This window comes from Procambarus clarkii, chromosome 8, assembly GCF_040958095.1.
Source record: "Procambarus clarkii isolate CNS0578487 chromosome 8, FALCON_Pclarkii_2.0, whole genome shotgun sequence".
In the NCBI taxonomy this organism is placed as follows: Eukaryota; Metazoa; Arthropoda; class Malacostraca; order Decapoda; family Cambaridae; genus Procambarus; species Procambarus clarkii.
Window position 1 is genome coordinate 43,396,956 of NC_091157.1, and position 20,836 is coordinate 43,417,791.

General features: G+C 46.4%; 2 protein-coding genes across 3 annotated transcripts in view; one reads left to right on the plus strand and one right to left on the minus strand.

Moving 5' to 3' along the window:
- Positions 1 to 20,836, minus strand: part of LOC138349825 (uncharacterized) — a 237,692-nt gene that overhangs the window by 80,988 nt on the left and 135,868 nt on the right. The gene's annotated exons all lie outside the window — the stretch shown is intronic.
- On the plus strand, positions 6,873 to 9,776 carry LOC138360712 (uncharacterized). Its single transcript, XM_069320331.1, has 2 exons — positions 6,873 to 7,081; positions 8,978 to 9,776. The coding sequence occupies exons 1-2, from the start codon at positions 6,873 to 6,875 to the stop codon at positions 9,774 to 9,776; spliced, it is 1,008 nt and encodes a 335-aa protein (XP_069176432.1).

Sequence of the window (20,836 nt, forward strand, 5' to 3'; positions counted from 1 at the left end):
GATATTAAAACACCAGGATGCCACTATTATTAAAAGGTAACTACAGTGTATTTGAACTCAAATAGTTAAGCCTGTTTGTAGGCCTTGTCTACTAGTTTGGCCTGAAACACGTCCAGTTAATCGTTTTACAACCTGGTGGGTGAACAGGGGCGAATTATTAATAATCGGTTTCCAACCGAATATCGTTGACAAGGATTCGAATGCGGTTGAAGCTGCTGGCAAGGTGCGGGGCGAGCGTAGCCCACTGCGCTACACAAGTTATATATGTATATAGTATTCACTAAGTAAATGATTTCTTGTATTTATGTTCTTAGTAATTATTATTTAGATCAATGCATATGTGTAAATGTTAGCCTTGTGAAAACTGATTCATTCACTCACTCACTCACTCACATACACACACACACTCGCTCTCTCTGTCTCTGTCTCTGTTTCTGTCTCTGTCTCTGTCTCTGTCTCTGTCTCTGTCTTTGTCTCTGTCTCTGTCTCTGTCTCTGTCTCTGTCTCTGTCTTTGTCTCTGTATCTGTCTCTGTCTCTGTCTCTGTCTCTCTCTCTCTCTCTCTCTCTCTCTCTCTCTCTCTCTCTCTCTCTCTCTCTCTCTCTCTCTCTCTCTCTCTCTCTCTCTCTCTCTCTCTCTCTCTCTCTCCCCCCCATGACAGCCGTTACCGTGGGCGACCTATACACAAGAATTACACCGCTCCCCGCGCCGTAAATACTAGTGCCAAATACCAGCAGGAGACAGCAATGGGTTTTCTGTGCTAAAGAGGCATTGCTTAAAGTGCCCGGGTATAAAACTGGCTGTTAATGTGTCTAGTTGTCTTGTCGAGCGTGTAGATATTGCTCAACAAATCTCTCTAAGATGAATCAGTATTTCCTCGAAAATTACATTAGGAAGCACAACACAACGGGTCGTAAATCATCATTAGCGAACCGCTTCGTTCCAACGTTAAAAACCCCCGTCATTACGAGGGGTTTCGCTGAGGGGTTTCAGTATTAACGTTGCAATCCATTCTCTGGTCCAACTGATGGGCATTTAATGTGAGGCAGGAGCCTAGCTGCGTGGTGCCCTAGTACGGTCAATGTGGTATATGGCACGTCTGCCTATATGAATGCGAGGGTTGAGCTCTGGCTCTTTGGTCCCGCCTCTGAACTGTCAGTCAACAGGTGTACAGATTCCTGAGCCTACTGGGCTCTATCATATCTACATTTGAAACTGTGTATGGAGTCAGCCTCCACCACATCACTGCCTAATGCATCCCATTTGTCAACCACTCTGACACTAAAAAAGTTCTTTCTAATATCTCTGTGGCTCACTCCCCTTGTGCGTGTTCTCCTTGTGTTAAATAGACTGTCTTTATCTACCCTATCAATTCCCTTCAGAATCTTGAATGTGGTGATCATGTCCCCCCTAACTCTTCTGTCTTCCAGCGAAGTGAGGTTTAATTCCCGTAGTCTCTCCTCGTAGCTCATACCTCTCAGCTCGGGTACTAGTCTGGTGGCAAACCTTTGAACATTTTCCAGTTTAGTCTTATCCTTGACTAGACATGGACTCCATGCTGGGGCTGCATACTCCAGGATTGGCCTGACATATGTGGTATATAAAGTTCTGAATGATTCTTTACACAAGTTTCTGAATGCCGTTCGTATGTTGGCCAGCCTGGCATATGCCGCTGATGTTATCCGCTTGATATGTGCTGCAGGAGACAGGTCTGGCGTGATATCAACCCCCAAGTCTTTTTCCTTCTCTGACTCCTGAAGAATTTCCTCTCCCAGATGATACCTTGAATCTGGCCTCCTGCTCCCTACACCTATCTTCATTACATTACATTTGGTTGGGTTAAACTCTAACAACCATTTGTTCGACCATTCCTTCAGCTTGTCTAGGTCTTCTTGAAGCCTCAAACAGTCCTCTTCTGTTTTAATCCTTCTCATAATTTTAGCATCGTCCGCAAACATTGAGAGAAATGAATCGATACCCTCCGGGAGATCATTTACATATATCAGAAACAAGATAGGACCGAGTACAGAGCACTGTGGGACTCCACTGGTGACTTCACGCCAATCGGAGGTCTCACCCCTCACTGTAACTCTCTGCTTCCTATTGCTTAGATACTCCCTTATCCACTGGAGCACCTTACCAGCTACACCTGCCTGTCTCTCCAGCTTATGTACCAGCCTCTTATGCGGTACTGTGTCAAAGGCTTTCCGACAATCCAAGAAAATGCAGTCCGCCCAGCCCTCTCTTTCTTGCTTAATCTGTGTCACCTGATCGTAGAATTCTATCAAGTCTGTAAGGCAAGATTTATCCTCCCTGAACCCATGTTGGCGATTTGTCACGAAGTCCCTTCTCTCCAGATGTGTTACCAGGTTTTTTCTCATGATCTTCTCCATCACCTTGCATGGTATACAAGTCAAGGACACTGGCCTGTAGTTCAGTGCCTCTTGCCTGTCGCCCTTTTTGTATATTGGGACCACATTCGCCGTCTTCCATATTTCTGGTAGTTCACATTTCTTCCATGTGTGTGTGTGTGTGTGTGTGTGTGTGTGTGTGTGTGTGTGTGTGTGTGTGTGTGTGTGTGTGTGTATTTACCTAGTTGTATTCACCTAGTTGTGCTTGCGGGGGTTGGGGGTTGTGCTCTGCTCTTTCGGCCCGCCTCTCAACTGTTTCTAACTACTGCATATTTTTTTCACCACACCACACACACACACACACCGGGAAGCAGCTCGTGACAGCTGACTAACTCCCAGGTACCTATTTACTGCTAGGTAACAGGGTCATAGGGTGAAAGAAACTCTGCCCATTGCTTCTCGCCGGCGCCCGGGATCGAACCCGGGACCACAGGATCACGTGTCCAGCGTGATCCTGGACACGTGATCCAGGATCACGTGTATTAGATCTGTCCGCTCGGCCACCGGCACCCTAGTGTGTGTGTGTGTACTCATCTACTTGTACTCACCTATAGGATCTTGCCGGATCGAAATTAAGCTTTTCATTTCCGACTTTCAAGCCGCCGTTTGTATAATACAATGAGTCCTAACCTATTTTCCCATCATATCAACTTTTAAAATTATGAATTGTGTTCTCTTCTATAACCTGCTCTTGTAGTTTATTCAATTTTCTCACAACTCGTACGATAAAATAAAACTTTTCAAACACATCTATAGCTAATCTGTTTCTGAAAATTCCACCCATATGGATGGAATTTTCAAAAGCAGACTTGCCATAGATGTGTTTGAAAAGTTTGATTTTATCCTAAGAGTTGTGGGTGGAATTGATCAATTGGTATTTATTGAGACATTTCTTTTTTTCTCTGTCAATCCCCTAAAGTATTTTATATATATGTATCATATCATATCTTTTTCCTATTACTATCTCCTTCGGTGGTTATAATAGGAGCTGCCTCGTATGGGCCAATAGGCCTGCTGCAGTTCTCATTACTACTATCCCCTACACCTGACTTTCCTCCTCAGCTCTCTCTTGCCTATTTAATGCCTGTCCCTACCTGTCCTCATCACAATCGACTTGAGAATGGTCCAGAACGGACCGAAACGTCGTCGTCCCTTCAATTTCTAGTGTGTGGTCTGGTCAACATACTTCAGCCACGTTATTGTGACTCATCGCCTGCATATCATGTCTCACCTTTCCATCCTCTTAACTAGCGATGCACAGTCTATTTCGTTCGGTCTTTCTTCATGCCCTATACATGGCAATTCTGGGATGAGTCTCGTGGCAAACTTCTGAACCTTTTTGAGTTTCATGTTTTTTTTTAGCTGGGGCTTCAGGACGGGGCGGTGTACTCTACCGGGACTTTTTTAAATTATTACATTTATATTCTCAACAGCGCAGGCGGGAGAGATAAAGAATAATTAAACACGCAAAATATTAAAGGGGCTGGTTCCAAATATACCCTTGATGGGGCGGTTCTTCTCCGGTCCCGACCACGGCGGCCTTTGGGTTTGAGGTCCCTGTGTCTTCTTTTACCAACTTCGAGGTAACCTCCGGAGCTGGAGCCCTTGGGGGCAGTTCGATGTTGCCATCAACCTCGTTCTGTCTGTTCCTGCGACGGCGCTGGAACCAATCGTATTGGCGTTTGCCTTTCCATTGGAGACTTAAGGTGCCTTGAAGAGGGGGAGCTGCTGCATGGGTGACAGCTTCTTCTCCATATCAACCTACCCTGGCTTTGCGCCCTGGAGAGGCCACTCTAGGCCGACAACCAGAGAGCAACTCCGTAGTCTCCTGAGACTGATGGATGGCTATTAATAGCCACATGAGGCCAGGACACGTGGCAGGACATGTCAAGTTGAAACGTTGAAAAGCAATGTTGCAATAGGTACCCTGAGAGATAAATATATCAACATCACTGGACTAAGACTTTTCAACACTCCTTACACATAATTAAGACAACTAGTTAACCTCTCGTGGTATATAAAAGTGAAGTTTAAAAACACCTCCAAAGAATGCCTGACCAACTCGGCTGAGATTCACGCTTCAGGCTGCGTGATGCTGAGTCTATAAGCCAGGGGCCAGATTCACGAAGCAGTTACGTGAGTACTTACGAACGTGTTCATCTTTCCTTAATCGATGACGGCTTTGGTTACATTTATTAAACAGTTTACATGCTTGAAAACTTGCCAATCAACTGTTGTTATTGTTATAAACAGCCTCCTGGTGCTTCGGAGCTCATTAACTGTTTAATAATTGTAAACAAAGCCGCCAAAGATTGAATAAAATGTACAGGTTCGTAAGTGCTTGCGTAACTGCTTCGTGAATCTAGCCCCTGATTGACTTGACCACCAACCAGGAACATTGATCAGAGACCGGGCCCTGAGGAAATTGGTCCTTGGAACCGGTGAAATGAGTCCACAAAGTAAGGTGTCACATTTTCAATTTTGCTGGTTTTAAAAAAATCTTACAATTTTTTATCTGATTTACATAATGATTTTATTCCTTTTACCTATTTTCATTGCAGTTTTGGCCTGTTCAGTACCTAATACATGATGTAGGCGCCAACTAGGCGCTAGTAGTAGGCGCTAGCAGTAGGCACTGTAGTAGACGCTACCTGAATTGGCGCCAAGAGCGGCGCCAATCCCCCTCATGCCTTGCTTAGATGCAGTGGGGTCGGGGCTATTTATTAACATGTGTCTGAACCTTTCATATTTTATAGAGCTGTTGTATATTACACACGGGGCATCTCGCACGTTTGGGAACAGTTTTTAAAACATTTTTCCAAGCTGATACTCTGAAAGTTAATCTGACTAAGCCTTTGATGCGACTCTCTGGTGGCAGTTAACAAAGGTTAGCTCTAAATATATCATCACCGAATTATTTAGTCTTCTCACATTATTTTTAAGCTGACTCTGGCTTTATATTATTTACCCCCGAAATTCATACCATGACGTATATATAAATTCTAACCCATTAACTTTAAATGCTCCTTGTGACTCTTCTCCAGAACGTTTCCGAGAGCTATACAATCGTTTATTGTAAACTTTGTGACAAATCTTTAATGCATTCACTAGAACACTATATTGTTGAATGTGAACCCGTAAAAGATTTTAGACCTCCTGGCCTATTGTACCACCAACTGTGTAACTATTTCATTGAATCTGGTGTACTGGACGACATCCTAACAATTTATCCAAAACTTGCTTGTCCATTTTAAAGAATGAAGAAGAATTTTATTTTAATATTTTTAACTTGCATCTCTTATGAACCCATCCCTGCCCTTGTGTGGCAGTGCACAATAGAAACTGGATTTCACATAAGTATACATTAAAACATTGATTGTAACCATGATATATATGTGCTACAGCCTACAGTTTAGACCTATTGTCTTGTGTATGACCCTCTGTCCTGCGTGACAGTGAATACCACCATTATCCTCACTTCAATAGGACTTAATTGAAATCCTCAGATTCGGCAAAATTGTAATTAAATTTTGTCAATAAAGATGTTAATAATAATAAGACTCTGTTAATAATTTAAGATGTTAATAATAATAGGAGTTTAGGTCTTCAATAACCACAAATATCTTAAAATCAAATTGCTGCAGGTTAGGAAATAAAAACCCCGCAAATTGTGCCCAACTTGGGACTACTGTGCATTGACCTCGATTATGTATGTGGGTTACCCAGGTTTTAAAGGTATACACACAATTTACCTTGCATCTGATTGGTCAAAGGAAAAATAGTACTGATCTCTGTGGAACCGCAGGCGATCAACACCAAATTCCCGAACACCTTTGCACGTAGACATTCCTAAATTTTGAGAATGGATATTCTTTCAAATACGGAGAAATAAGGGGGCTCCAGGAATTAGGGGCTGCGTGCCCTGCTCCAGCAACCAGGGGCTGCGTGCCCTGCTCCAGCAACTAGGGGCTGCGTGCCCTGCTCCAGCAACTAGGGGCTGCGTGCCCTGCTCCAGCAACTAGGGGCTGCGTGCCCTGCTCCGGGAACTAGGGGCTGCGTGCCCTGCTCCAGCAACTAGGGGCTGCGTGCCCTGCTCCGGGAACTAGGGGCTGCGTGCCCTGCTCCAGCAACTAGGGGCTGCGTGCCCTGCTCCAGCAACTAGGGGCTGCGTGCCCTGCTCCAGCAACTAGGGGCTGCGTGCCCTGCTCCGGGAACTATATATAGGGTCTCAGGGAACCGTCCCTTTGTTCCATAATTCAGGAACCAAAAAACCTGCGAGCAAAATTCTAACATTAAACAAACAAAAGCACACAATGACTATTATTCAGGAACAAAATGAGCCGCGAGGACGCTAAGAAATCATCTCAAATCTAACCTCAAGTCCTGTCTTATCTTCCAAGAACTATGTGCGGGGTCTAGTGCAAGAGTCAAGAGCCTCTCCAGTCCACCTCCTGTGCCCAGGATGCAAGAGAGCGACCGAACTGCTGCAACATCCTGGCACCAAGGAGGCGCCAGTTCGGCTCCAGCGCCCAAGAATCAGAGTGGCGCCAATCCCTCTCCGTCATCCGGGATCCAAATGGTCGCTGGTGCTGCTCCAGCACGCAGCTTTACTGCCCTGTTTGTGCCGCGAGTTTTATTGAACGACTCTTACTCATACTCTTTATTTTCCAGGTATGGAGGAGATTAAGGAAGGGGGGGGGGGGATGGAAAAGAAGAATGAGAAAGGCAGGAAGAGGAAGACGATAATAAAGAGGCGAAGGGGGAAGTTAGTATAGAAAGAGGAAAAGAATAGTTGGGGGATTAAGAATAGGACGTTGGATCAGTGCAGCTAGATATGGGGGGGGGGGGAGATCATTACTACCGCGATGGGTGAAATAAAGTGACTGTGGGGCACCAATGAGTGAAGTAAAATAACTGTGGGGCACCAATGAGTGAAGTAAAGTAACTGTGGGGCACCAATGGGTGAAGTAAAGTAACTGTGGGGCACCAATGAGTGAAGTAAAGTAACTGTGGGGCACCAATGAGTGAAATAAAGTGACAGTGGGGCACCAATGAGTGAAATAAAGTAACTGTGGGGCACCAATGAGTGAAATAAAGTGACTGTGGGGCACCAATGGGTGAAATAAAGTGACTGTGGGGCACCAATGGGCGTGGCAGAGACAGGGAGATGGGGAAGAGAAGGATGGGGGGACGAGAGAAGTTCGATGATTGGGGAAGTTATAAAAGGTGGGGTGAGGGGGAGGAATGGGGAGATGGGGGAGTTCGTATGCATGACCTGCACCTGGCATATGCAGATTGTCGCCTGGGGAGCGGGTGGGATAGACAGAGAGAGAGAGAGAGAGAGAGAGAGAGAGAGAGAGAGAGAGAGAGAGAGAGACAGAGACAGACAGACAGAGAGAGCAGTAACCGGTGGATAAGTTTTCAGAATTTACCGAGAGAGTTATTGCAGAGCGGTAGAGGAAAAGATCAGAAACAGGAGAGAACGGAACGGAGTAAAGAATGGAGAGAGGGAAATGTGATGGATAGAGGAAGGGAGCAAACTAAACTAAAATACTTAAGTTTGATCAAAAGTGAGGTTGTTATTGAGTAACTCAGCTATAGAGCAAACAAAATACAATTTTGTTTTCGTGTGGGAACTTTATTGTATTAAGCGTTATCATTTTAACGTGAAATTGCAAACATAATCGTTTTATCGTAAACATAAAGTATTTCTGTGATTGGTTAGTTTTGACAGTGGCTGGTTGGCTTGCTGAGGAGGTGGTGCTTTGTCCAGCAACACCTCCCAGCCTAGCAACACCTCCCCGCCCAGCAACACCTCCCCGCCCAGCAACACCTCCCCGCCCAGCAACACCTCCCCGCCCAGCAACACCTCCCCGCCCAGCAACACCTCCCCGCCCAACAACACCACCCCGCTCAGCAACACCTCCCCCCCCAGCAACACCTCCCCGCCCAGCAACACCACCCCGCCCAGCAACACCTCCCAGCCCAGCAACACCACCCCGCCCAGCAACACCTCCCCGCCCAGCAACACCTCCCCGCCCAGCAACACCACCCCGCCCAGCAACACCTCCCCGCCCAGCAACACCTCCCCGCCCAGCAACACCACCCCGCCCAGCAACACCTCCCCCCCCCCAGCAACACCTCCCCGCCCAGCAACACCACCCCGCCCAGCAAAACCTCCCCCCCCCAGCAACACCTCCCCGCCTAGCAACACCTCCCCGCCTAGCAACACCTCCCCGCCCAGCAACACCTCCCCGCCCAGCAACACCTCCCCGCCCAGCAACACCTCCCCGCCCAGCAACACCTCCCCGCCCAGCAACACCACCCCGCCCAGCAACACCTCCCCCCCCAGCAACACCTCCCCCCCCAGCAACACCACCCCGCCCAGCAACACCTCCCCGCCCAACAACACCTCCCCGCCCAGCAACACCACCCCGCCCAGCAACACCTCCCCCCCCCAGCAACACCTCCCCCCCAGCAACACCACCCCGCCCAGCAACACCTCCCCCCCAGCAACACCACCCCGCCCAGCAATACCACCCCGCCCAGCAACACCTCCCCGCCCAGCAACACCTCCCCGCCCAGCAACACCTCCCCGCCCAGCAACACCTCCCCGCTCAGCAACACCTCCCCGCCCAGCAACACGTCCCCGCCCAGCAACACCTCCCCGCTCAGCAACACCACCCCGCCCAGCAACACCTCCCCGCCCAGCAACACCTCCCCGCCCAGCAACACCTCCCCGCCCAGCAACACCTCCCCGCCCAGCAACACCTCCCCGCCCAGCAACACCTCCCCGCCCAGCAACACCTCCCCGCCCAGCAACACCTCCCCGCTCAGCAACACCACCCCGCCCAGCAACACCTCCCCGCCCAGCAACACCACCCCGCCCAGCAACACCACCCCGCCCAGCAACACCTCCCCGCCCAGCAACACCACCCCGCCCAGCAACACCACCCCGCCCAGTAACACCACCCCGCCCAGCAACACCTTCCCGCCCAGCAACACCTCCCCGCCCAGCAACACCTCCCCGCCCAGCAACACCACCCCGCCCAGCAACACCTCCCCGCCCAGCAACACCACCCCGCCCAGCAACACCACCCCGCCCAGTAACACCACCCCGCCCAGCAACACCTTCCCGCCCAGCAACACCTCCCCGCCCAGCAACACCACCCCGCCCAGCAACACCACCCCGCCCAGCAACACCTCCCCGCTCAGCAACACCACCCCGCCCAGCAACACCTCCCCGCCCAGCAACACCACCCCGCCCAGCAACACCTCCCCGCTCAGCAACACCACCCCGCCCAGCAACACCTTCCCGCCCAGCAACACCTCCCCGCCCACCTCTATACCCTTCAGACCGCACTAAAGCCTACAGTTTATAGCAGGATGCGTGAAATTGGGATAAGAATAACTTAACCAATTTGTTATCATGTTAAGAAAGTTATCATGTTATCATGTTTGTTGCCGAAGCCCAAGACGGCACTCGGGTTTGTTGTGACATCTTAGACGGTGACGTTGCCTATGGTGAACCTGTGACAGTGACAAATGGGAGACAGAAACAGACAGACAGAGACAGCAGTAACCAGAGGGACCACGTGTCACTGAGACGGTTGGCTGACACTGTTACTCACTGTACACCTGCTTGATGGGGTTCTGGGAGTTGTTCTACTCCCCAAGCCCGGCCCGAGGCCAGACTTGACTTGTGAGAGTTTGGTCCACCAGGCTGTTGCTTGCAGTGGCCCGCAGGCCCACATACCCACCACAGCCCGGTTGGTCCGGCACTTCTTGAAGAAAACTATCCAGTTTGCTCTTGAAGATGTCCACGTCACTGTTCAGACATCACAATCATCATCAAGGAATGACATCACAATCAACATCACAAGGAAAGGTGTTCTGGCCCAAAGCTCCGCCCATAATCCAGGCTCTTGCTGAATTGTGCAGTTTTGAAAGATTTATACAACTTCAGGGGTAGCAACGGAATCCTTCTGGGTTAAGGGGAGGCTTAGCGACCTTCCGTTAGGCCAAGGGGAGGCTTGGCGACCTGCCGTTATGCCAAGGGGAGGCTTGGAGACCTGCCGTTAGGCCAAGGGGAGGCTTGGAGACCTTCCGTTAAACCAAGGGGAAGCTTGGCGACCTTCTGTTAGGCCAAGGGGAGGCTTGGAGACCTTCCGTTATGCCAAGGGGAGGCTTGGCGACCTTCTGTTAGGCCAAGGGGAGGCTTGGCGACCTGCCGTTAGGCCAAGGGGAGGCTTGGAGACCTGCCGTTATGCCAAGGGGAGGCTTGGAGACATGCCGTTATGCCAAGGGGAGGCTTGGAGACCTTCCGTTAGGCCAAGGGGAGGCTTGGAGACCTGCCGTTAGGCCAAGGAGAGGCTTAGCGACCTGCCGTTAGGCCAAGGAGAGGCTTAGCGACCTGCCGTTAGGCCAAGGAGAGGCTTAGCGACCTGCCGTTAGGCCAAGGAGAGGCTTGGCGACCTGCCGTTAGGCCAAGGAGAGGCTTAGCGACCTGCCGTTAGGCCAAGGGGAGGCTTAGCGACCTTCCGTTATGCCAAGGGGAGGCTTGGAGACCTTCCGTTAGGCCAAGGGGAGGCTTGGCGACCTGCCGTTATCAACGGTGGTTTACCGTTAGTAATACTATACAAAATAATGTTATGATGATCGCTGGCACTATTTCGGTCCTAAGTAGGATTTTGAAATAACACAGATTGCTGGAACAATATTGTTCAGACGGTATTTATATAACATTATAACTTTTTCTATAAATAAGTACAACTTCTATGTACTTGTAGGACCAATCCGATACTCTGTGGATGGTAGCACACATTATATATATATATATATATATATATATATATATATATATATATATATATATATATATATATATATATATATATATATTGTGACGGTAACGCGTTGGTGTTCGGCTGTTTAAGGCTAGGGGTATGGCCTCGTCACATAGTTATAAAAAAAAATAGAAAAACTGGAACTTCGTCTGTGGTAAGGTAAGGAGAAGACACACAAAACACAAGTAAAACTTTAACAATGAAATTTTAATTACGTTAAATAAATCAAAACATGAATAAAATGCACAAACAAATTCTTATAATAAAATCAATCAAAATAATAAGAATAATTAAATGACACAATGAAAAGTTACGTTAAGGCAAAATAACAAGAAGTGCAATAAAAGTTAAGTGGGAGGTGCTGGAATATTGGCTTAAAGCCACCACCTCTCTCAGTACACGCTAACGTCTAGCTGGGAGGAGTGCTGGCCACGAAAGCACTGAACATTCTGAGGACTGATGTTGGGGCGACCCCAGACATCAGGTAGTATTGGGGGGGGGCGAGGCAGGTGCAGCCAGACCGGCGACCAATCAGCGGAGCCGTAGCGATCAACGGGTAGTTTGGTGGTTGGAGTTCGAACAGGTGGCTGGCTGCATACGTTTTTGCTCACCCTGGCAAGCCTTGCTGGTGTTGTTGTCGTTGTTGGACATTTCTTCCATAGTCTTTTTATATAATTGTGAAGACGTAATTATGGAGGGAAGAGCAGGCTCAATCTCTTGAAGGAGATTATCGTCACAACTCTCCCCCGAAGCCTGCGGTTCTGGAAGAAGTACGTCGTTATGTGGTGGAGTAATGGATGGAGTTGCTTCTACTTCATAAACTCTGGAGAGATCATGGGTTAAGATGTTGTCAGACTCTTGGTATAGCGTGTCTCCAGGTTGAATTTCTGCAGTTAGCAAGCCCATAGTAGAAGACGTTGAGATGAGAAGTGGGCGTGCTGCAGGAGGTGTAGGGTGGTGTGGTCCGTATTGATGGTGGACCGAGCACTTTTCAGGTGTGGAGTGAAGTGCTGAAGCTTCAGGATGAGGAAGAGTAGCTCCTTGCCAATTGTTCCGTCGTTCCTTGTAGCAGTAGTTGCTGACAGGTGTATTCTTCTCGCCTCGTTGCTGCATCACGACACCACCAACGTCGGTACCATTGGCGTCGACATGGAGGATGTAGGGCTTATCTGACGAGGTGAGAGTGGAATTAGAAGAGGGCATAGGAGCACGAGTATTATCCTGAAAGCATTTGGGAAGATCATTAAGGATTTTGGAATTAGAAAGCGCCGACTCCTTGTCAGTGCTTTCGGGAGAAGAAGCCGGGATGGTCTCACTGTGGATGTAGGGTTCTGTGAAGGTAGAACAATTAATCAAGACAGTGGGAGGAGTACCATTATATTGCTTCAGGAGGTTGACGTGGCACAGCTGGGTCTTCCGCCGCCTATCTGGAGTCTCTATGACGTATGTGTTGTTGTTTCTGCACTCTTTGACGCAGTAGGGTCCTGAAAATCTGTTTTGTAAAGGTGAACCTGGGATAGGAAAATAGGCAAGGACGAAGTCTCCCGGCTTGAATTTTCTTACTTTGCTGGTCTGGTCGTAATGAGTCTTCATTCTCACCTGGGCTTTCAATAGATTATCATGGGCAAAGCGGTGGACTCTCTCTAGAATGTGCTGAAGGTTTTGAAGAAACTGGGGCACATTCTGATGCTCACTGAAGGTGGCATCTCTGAGAGAGTCTTTGAAAGCCTTAAGGGGAGTACGGCACTTACGGCCGTAGAGCATCTCATAAGGAGATACTCCTAGGGACTCATTGGGGAGACTTCTGAAAATACACATTATAAGGTCAATCTGCTTATCCCAATCCTTCGAGGTTTCACTACAAAACTTTTTCAAGAGTGCTTTGATGGTCTGATGACTACGTTCAAGAGAACCCTGTGAAGCAGGATGATAGGGGCTGGACAATACCTGTTTGATGTTGAACTCCTCCAGTGTCCTTTTGAAGAGATCACTGGTGAAGTTGGTGCCACAGTCACTTTGAATCTCCCTGGGAAATCCGTATTGAGTGAAGATCTTCAATAGATGTTTGATAACCGTAGCAGCCGTGATGTTCTTCACTGGAACTGCTATGGGAAATCTGGTGGTAGGACACAGGATGGTTAGGATGTAGGCGTTACCTGAACTGGTCCGAGGTAAAGGACCAACACAGTCTATTATGAGTCTGTGGAAAGGTTCCGCAGGCACCTGTATGGGAATCAGTGGGGCTCTGGGAATGGAGACGTTCGGTTTGCCTGCCATCTGACATGTATGACACTGTTTTACGTACTGTTTGACGTTATTTACCATACCTGGCCAGTAGTAGTCTTGACGAATCCCATGGTAAGTCTTGTTGAAGCCGTAGTGGGAGAATGCTCCGTGGGCCAGGTGTAGAATAGTGGGCCGCAGGCTGGTGGGAATCACAAGTTGTTCGGTGTTGGCCCAATCGTCCTCCTCCTTCAGTTTACTGGGTCTATATCTGCGGTAGAGCAAGTCGTTCTCTAGGAAGAACCCAGGAATACTGTCGGGTTGAGTCTCAGCCTGGAAAAACAATGGTGTTAAAGTAAGATCTTCCCTCTGCAACTTACGGAACTCCAACTTGGTCAGATGCGGGGGTAGTTTCTGAGGATCTTGAGGGACAGCGGTAGCAGTAGAGTCAGCTGGCTGTGGACGTGCGGCTTGTGCACGGGTGGTCACGAGAACCGGAGGAGAAACTTCATCACTCTCTTGAACCTCTGCTGGAACATACTCAAGAATAGGATTTATTGGCACAGAGTTACACACCTGGGGTTTGTCCATGACGATCAGGTTGGTCGGTTGCAGGTCTTCTGCCAAGTCGTTGCCTAGGAGAAGTTGCACTCCAGGCATGGGAAAAGGCTTTTCCCTGACGGCGACTTGGACTTCCCCGTTCACGTAGGGACAATCCAGGTGGACTCTGGCGAGAGGGTATGGAGTGGTAGCAGTGAGGTCAGTGATGAAGACTGTTTCCCCGGTGTAGACTATGTTGGGCACAGCCGACTTCAAGATGATCGATTGTAGAGCCGCTGTGTCCCTCAAGATCTTCAATTTGAAACGTCCCTCCGGATTTGAACCGTTGGCAGAGACAGTTCCAGTATACAGGTGGTTACTGAAAAGAGAAAGATCATTAACATCAACACCAACATTCATCACAGGCTTACCGGACTTAGGAGGAGTTGGTTTGGGTCGTTGTTGGTCAGTGGTTCCCTTGTATTGAGACTTACCACACTTGTCTATGGTATGTCCTTAGAGTCTACAATACTTGCAGTACAGTTGTGAACCAGCTTGATCGGGGCTCACCTTCTCGTAACTGTACCACGACTTCTTACTGGAGGATGGTTCAGGTGTCAGCCGGTGGATGAGGCTGTAAGTGTCGGCCGACTTAGCACACTTCAGGTAGTCGGTTTCTTCTTTATCTGCTAAGTAGAGGCGGACAGGAGGCGGCACACGTCTCAAGAATTCTTCAACAAGCATCAGGTTGACGAGTTCTGCAAAAGTAGAGACATGTGCTGCTTCCAGCCATTTCATGAAATACCTCCGTTTCGTGTTAGCAAACTCAAGGAAGGTAGTGGTACTTGCCTTCAGGTGGTCACGGAATTTCCTTCTATAACTTTCTGTGGAAAGTAGGTAGGCGTCTAACACTGCTTGTTTCAGAGTGTAGTAGTCATTCTCAGACGCCAAAGTACTGAGTGTGACTGCAGCTCTACCTGTAAGATGGACTCTGAGAAGTGTGGCCCATTGGTCGACAGGCCAACTGAGTTGATTAGCAAGGGTTTCAAAGGTGGTGAAAAAAACATCAACTTCTGCTTCTACAAAGGATGGCATTAACTTACTTGCATGTGATATATTAAAACTGACGGGAAGATTGGCAGTAGCTTGCTGGCGTTGAGCGAGGTGTGAAGTTTCCAACGTGTATTCCCGTTGACGACACTCAAGAGCCAGAGTCGCTTGTTGCTTGTCATGTTCGCGTTGTATTTCCAACTCGCGTTGTTTGGTTTCAAGCTGTAAGCGTTCACGTTCACGGAGTAGTGCAACCTCACGTTCTTGGAGGGCGAGTCCTCGTTCGTGTTCTTCTCTCCTCAAAGCAGCTTCGCGTTCTCTGAGGGTGATTTCTCGTTCTTGTTCTTCCCTCCTCAAAGCAGCTTCGCGTTCTTGTTCTTCCCTTCTTATGGCAGCCGCTCGTTCTTGTTGTTCGCGGGCTTCCCTTTGCTGCTCACGTTCAATCTTAGCCAGCTCTAGTTTAAGTTTCATCGTTGCCAAGTCAGTTTTATCTGCAATATAGTAAGTTTCATGAGTTTCAGAGTCTATCTTACCTTGCTCTAAATAGTAATCCAGCAACAGGTTGTGTAGGTCATTTTTGTTGGCTTGGTAGGGAACTTCTAGTTGATACTCATGTGCAAGAGTTTGTAATTCAGTCCTCTTGGCACGACTTAAAGTCCCTATTTCACCTGCTGGATTTGCACGGAAAGTTTGGAGACGAAACATGGTGAAATTAGCAAATAAAGGTACACGAATATTCAATAATGAAATGTCAGAAACAGGACAACGTGGCAACTGGTACCTATCCTGTGTGATCTTTAACAATTAACGTTAAGTGAAAGATATTAAATGATTAAATTAAATCAAGGGCGCAGGAAATCTTGTACCCGGTACTCATGTAAGAGAATAAGGGCAAGAAAATCCTACTAACAAATGAAACAGAGTTTCGAAAACAAATGAAACAGTTAAATGCTTCAAAAGTAAAATTGGTAGTCCAAGGATGTAGGCATACCTTGCCAAGTCTCTAAAGGACATAAAGCAAGTTTTTCCTACTGAATTTAATATGATACTTACAGAATTAGCGAACTTTTGTGCTCTGAAAAAATAAGCTAATTCCCTACCGTTGTATGTATCATCATCTCTGACTGACGTGTAGGGGTGCGAGGTGTCAACTGGTGACGAGAACTGCTGCTGAGGTCCCAATTCAGCAACTAAAGTTCGAGCTAGAGGAACTATGGCCCTCTTTGTCCTCCTACAGTCAGATTGCAGAAGATTGGGTACTCTTGACCCGGGGCAGACCACAGTACCAGGGTACCAATATGATGATCTGTCAGAATGAGAAATATTCAAGGGACATAGATGGTAAATACGAGTAATAACAAGGAGGGAGAGATGACCAATTAAGAGTATGACTGAGGCCTACAGTCACCACGTAATCCAAAGTTGTCTCACCTTCACTATATGTTACTCTCGTAATGCACAATACACCGCACCTTATAAAAAATGAAATTGAATGAAAAATAGTAAAGCTACGTTAACAAAGTTAAATACGCTTACCATAAATTACCACTTGGCACCAGTACCTGAGTGAAGCTCCCGGACAGGCCCCCATATAACTTGTGACGGTAACGCGTTGGTGTTCGGCTGTTTAAGGCTAGGGGTATGGCCTCGTCACATAGTTATAAAAAAAAATAGAAAAACTGGAACTTCGTCTGTGGTAAGGTAAGGAGAAGACACACAAAACACAAGTAAAACTTTAACAATGAAATTTTAATTACGTTAAATAAATCAAAACATGAATAAAATGCACAAACAAATTCTTATAATAAAATCAATCAAAATAATAAGAATAATTAAATGACACAATGAAAAGTTACGTTAAGGCAAAATAACAAGAAGTGCAATAAAAGTTAAGTGGGAGGTGCTGGAATATTGGCTTAAAGCCACCACCTCTCTCAGTACACGCTAACGTCTAGCTGGGAGGAGTGCTGGCCACGAAAGCACTGAACATTCTGAGGACTGATGTTGGGGCGACCCCAGACATCAGGTAGTATTGGGGGGGGGGGCGAGGCAGGTGCAGCCAGACCGGCGACCAATCAGCGGAGCCGTAGCGATCAACGGGAAGTTTGGTGGTTGGAGTTCGAACAGGTGGCTGGCTGCATACGTTTTTGCTCACCCTGGCAAGCCTTGCTGGTGTTGTTGTCGTTGTTGGACATTTCTTCCATAGTCTTTTTATATAATTGTGAAGACGTAATTATGGAGGGAAGAGCAGGCTCAATCTCTTGAAGGAGATTATCGTCACAATATATATATATATATATATATATATATATATATATATATATATATATATATATATATATATATATATATATATATGCTGTGTCCTCGGTTCCTGTCTGGAAGCGAAGGAGCTCCAAGAGATCCATAACCTTTAAGCGCACATTGTATCAACCAATGTACATCCTGTGAACTTTAAATATCAAATCAAGCGCAACGAAACATAAAAGGAAGGGGGTGGTAGGAGAAAAAACACACAGAAACTGCATTGTAGGGGACCTAAATATTCCCTCTAATGCGTTATGTGTGCTTTCCTCCGAGGCTAAGGGTCCCCCTTCTTCCAGGGGAAGAAGGGGACCCTTAGTGTGTTGGAATTATTTTCCCTCACACTATCTACATCACTGGAATCAAAAGGCCGTGCTCTGAACCCAAATTTACCATATGAAGATCAGTTCTGCATGTATATAAAATACATTTTTTTTTTTTTTATTAAGTTATGAGGTACATCTGCATTAGTGCAGCTACCCTAGACTATATGAAGTGGAGTACAGTGTGTCAAAAAAGCTAACTAGGTGATGCTATAAAATCCCCATCACACAGGATGGTTAGTCATACAGAGGCATGTGATTAGCGGTCTGCACTGGCAGACTTCGGATGCAGACTTTTGAGGATATCAACAACACAAGAGTGAATAAGGTAGCAGTGGTAATACAAGTCCCTATCTCGCAGGATGGTTAGTCATACAGGGCCATGTGTTTAATAGCCTGCACTGGCAAATTTTGGGTATACTGTGAGGATATCTTCAAGAATACGAGAGTGAATAAAGTAATTGCAAAGCTCCAGGTACCTCATGCCAACTGGTCTGAAAGGTCTAATAACTGGGCATTCAGTGATGTAGTGCGGGAGATCATGCCGTAGTTCCTGCTCACAGAGTTTGCAACTGGAGTGCTCAGGATTGGGAGACCCGTCACCTGCAGCCACCTGCCACAGGTAACGGTAACCCAACCTGATCCTTGCAACCACTGTGTCGCACAGTCTAGTGGACGTTTTGTGCTGTCCATAGATGTAGGTTTCAGATCTGAACAAATCATAGCTTTTTATACTAGTACTTTCAGGTCGTTGGGAGTCAGTAAGTTCGTTTCTATCAGATCTGAATGTTTGGACCAATACAGTTTTGACAGCAGAGATGGGGATACTATAAAATACAGTAATAATCAAACTAATTTTAAAGTCTCTGGACTTTTGGCTCCACATTTCATATCCAACTTGGTGAAGGGGAGTGGAGGCCGATGCTTCTGAAGGGCCAGCATTCTTGCACCCAAACGACGACACTTTCTGCTGTAGTAACATGATCGGGCGTTACACATTTCTGCTATATTTGTAACGTAAGTCTGTCTGAATGTCTGTCTGTATGTATGTCTATCTGTCTGTCCGTCTGTCTGTCTGACTGACTCTCTCTCTCTCTCTCTCTCTCTCTCTCTCTCTCTCTCTCTCTCTCTCTCTCTCTCTCTCTCTCTCTCTCTCTCTCTCTCTCTCTCTCTCTCTCTCTCTCTCTTACATAATTATTTGGTCAATTATACATATTAAACTATATATCAACAAACTATAAGACTAAACAATATACAGCTATACTATACATACATTTGATCAACTAAATTAGTAATGTATTTAGTTACCTATTTAATTTAATAATAATTGTTATCAGGAATCATATACACGTCACATAGTCCCTATATCCATATCACTTTGTCTACCAGCTGTCAGCAATATTAAATGAAAAGGAATTATAGATTTTTCTAATTCTCCTGTTTATTTTGTATATTGATGTGTAATTAGGTCTTGATACCACTATTCGTATAAAGCATGTTAACTTGTTTAGTTAATTTATTATGCACCCCATACACCTCCTGTAGGCATATTGGAAATTAAGGGTTATAGAGGCTCGAGTAATGGGGCTCAGGGACTGAACCCCAAAATTCATTTAACTAAACAAATCTTCATGAGTTAGTTACAAAATTCCCTGCACATCGTCACATCAACAATGAGCTCGAGACCGCCTACAGGTCGGTCTTGTAGTATACCAACTCTATTTGTAAATGTAAATGTTTGCAAACCATTTTTAATTTGAAAAAAAATATCATTTTTGTGTTGTTGATTAGTGGCCAATGACCATCAAGGTAACGTTTTGTGTGTGACGTCACGTCGTCTCTGCCTTGACATCCCAATGCCAATACGTAACATTAACACACGTTATATCATTTAAATGAAAGGTCAATAAACTCATAAGCACAGATGTAGGGTCATCTCTCTCTTGGTCACAAATCTAAATACCTTAATTTTTATTCATAAAAATATTATATTTTTGTTTATATATGGCAGAGAGATTTATGTAAAGGGGTGAGTGGTGGCTTGACCAATGAGACTCGTCGTTACAAAGCGTCCATTCACTCATAATCTAACTCAATACTACGACAACAACAAAGGCGACGTTGCCATTCTGCTTTCTCCAAGAAATTGGGGGTAAAGGAATACATTTCCTCGACTGTTTACTCGGGTTAAAGGAACGTCCCAAAGACCAAACAGTGTTGCTATAGAGGTCCCAAAGACTATACAGTGTTGCTATAGAGGTCCCAAAGACCATACAGTGTTGCTATAGAGAGGGTCCCAAAGACCATACAGTGTTGCTATAGAGGTCCCAAAGACCATACAGTGTTGCTATAGAGAGGGTCCCAAAGACCATACAGTGTTGCTATAGAGGTCCCAAAGACCATACAGTGTTGCTATAGAGGTCCCAAAGACCATACAGTGTTCCTGTTTATGAACGGTAGAAAGATATAGTTTGTTATCAACATTACAATACTAAGTCTCATGTTATCATGGAATAAAGACTGAAATGTCAACTTTGATAAGTTCGCAGGCTGATATCCTTACATGTAGATTTAACAAGGGTGTTAAAACAGTGCCTTATAATATAATAGCTTTAAAATATACCATTTTTGCGGTACAAATAAGTACCAAAATACAGAGTGAGCAAACTCTCTAGAAATTCTCGTACGCCAACAACTGGGAATTGTCGGGTGGTCAAGGCGAGTCCAGCCAGTGTTTACAAGGACCGGTTGATTTATTCCCATTTAAATTAATAGGTCGAAATACTTACTGCAATGTGATTCGAACCCATGAAGTGAGGTGAGGAATTGGTCGATGTTTTGATGCCGGGCTGCCATGAAACGCTTCCTGGCTTTAAATGGCTTTATTAACAGATTCATTGGAAACCTGGTTAGGGCGACGGTCTGGGCCCTCTAGTGTGGCTGGTCAGGCCAGTGTAACCTCAATGGTGACGAGTGTGGCTGTGTTGTGATAACTGTGACACTGTGATACTGTGACACTGTGACTGTGTCTCAAAATCCTCCCAAGTGCTCGGTCACACCGAGTTACGAAAACTGGATGTTGAGGTGCTTCAAAAACTCCAGGCTAGTTAGCACTAGTGTGTGGAGTAGCAATTTAGTGT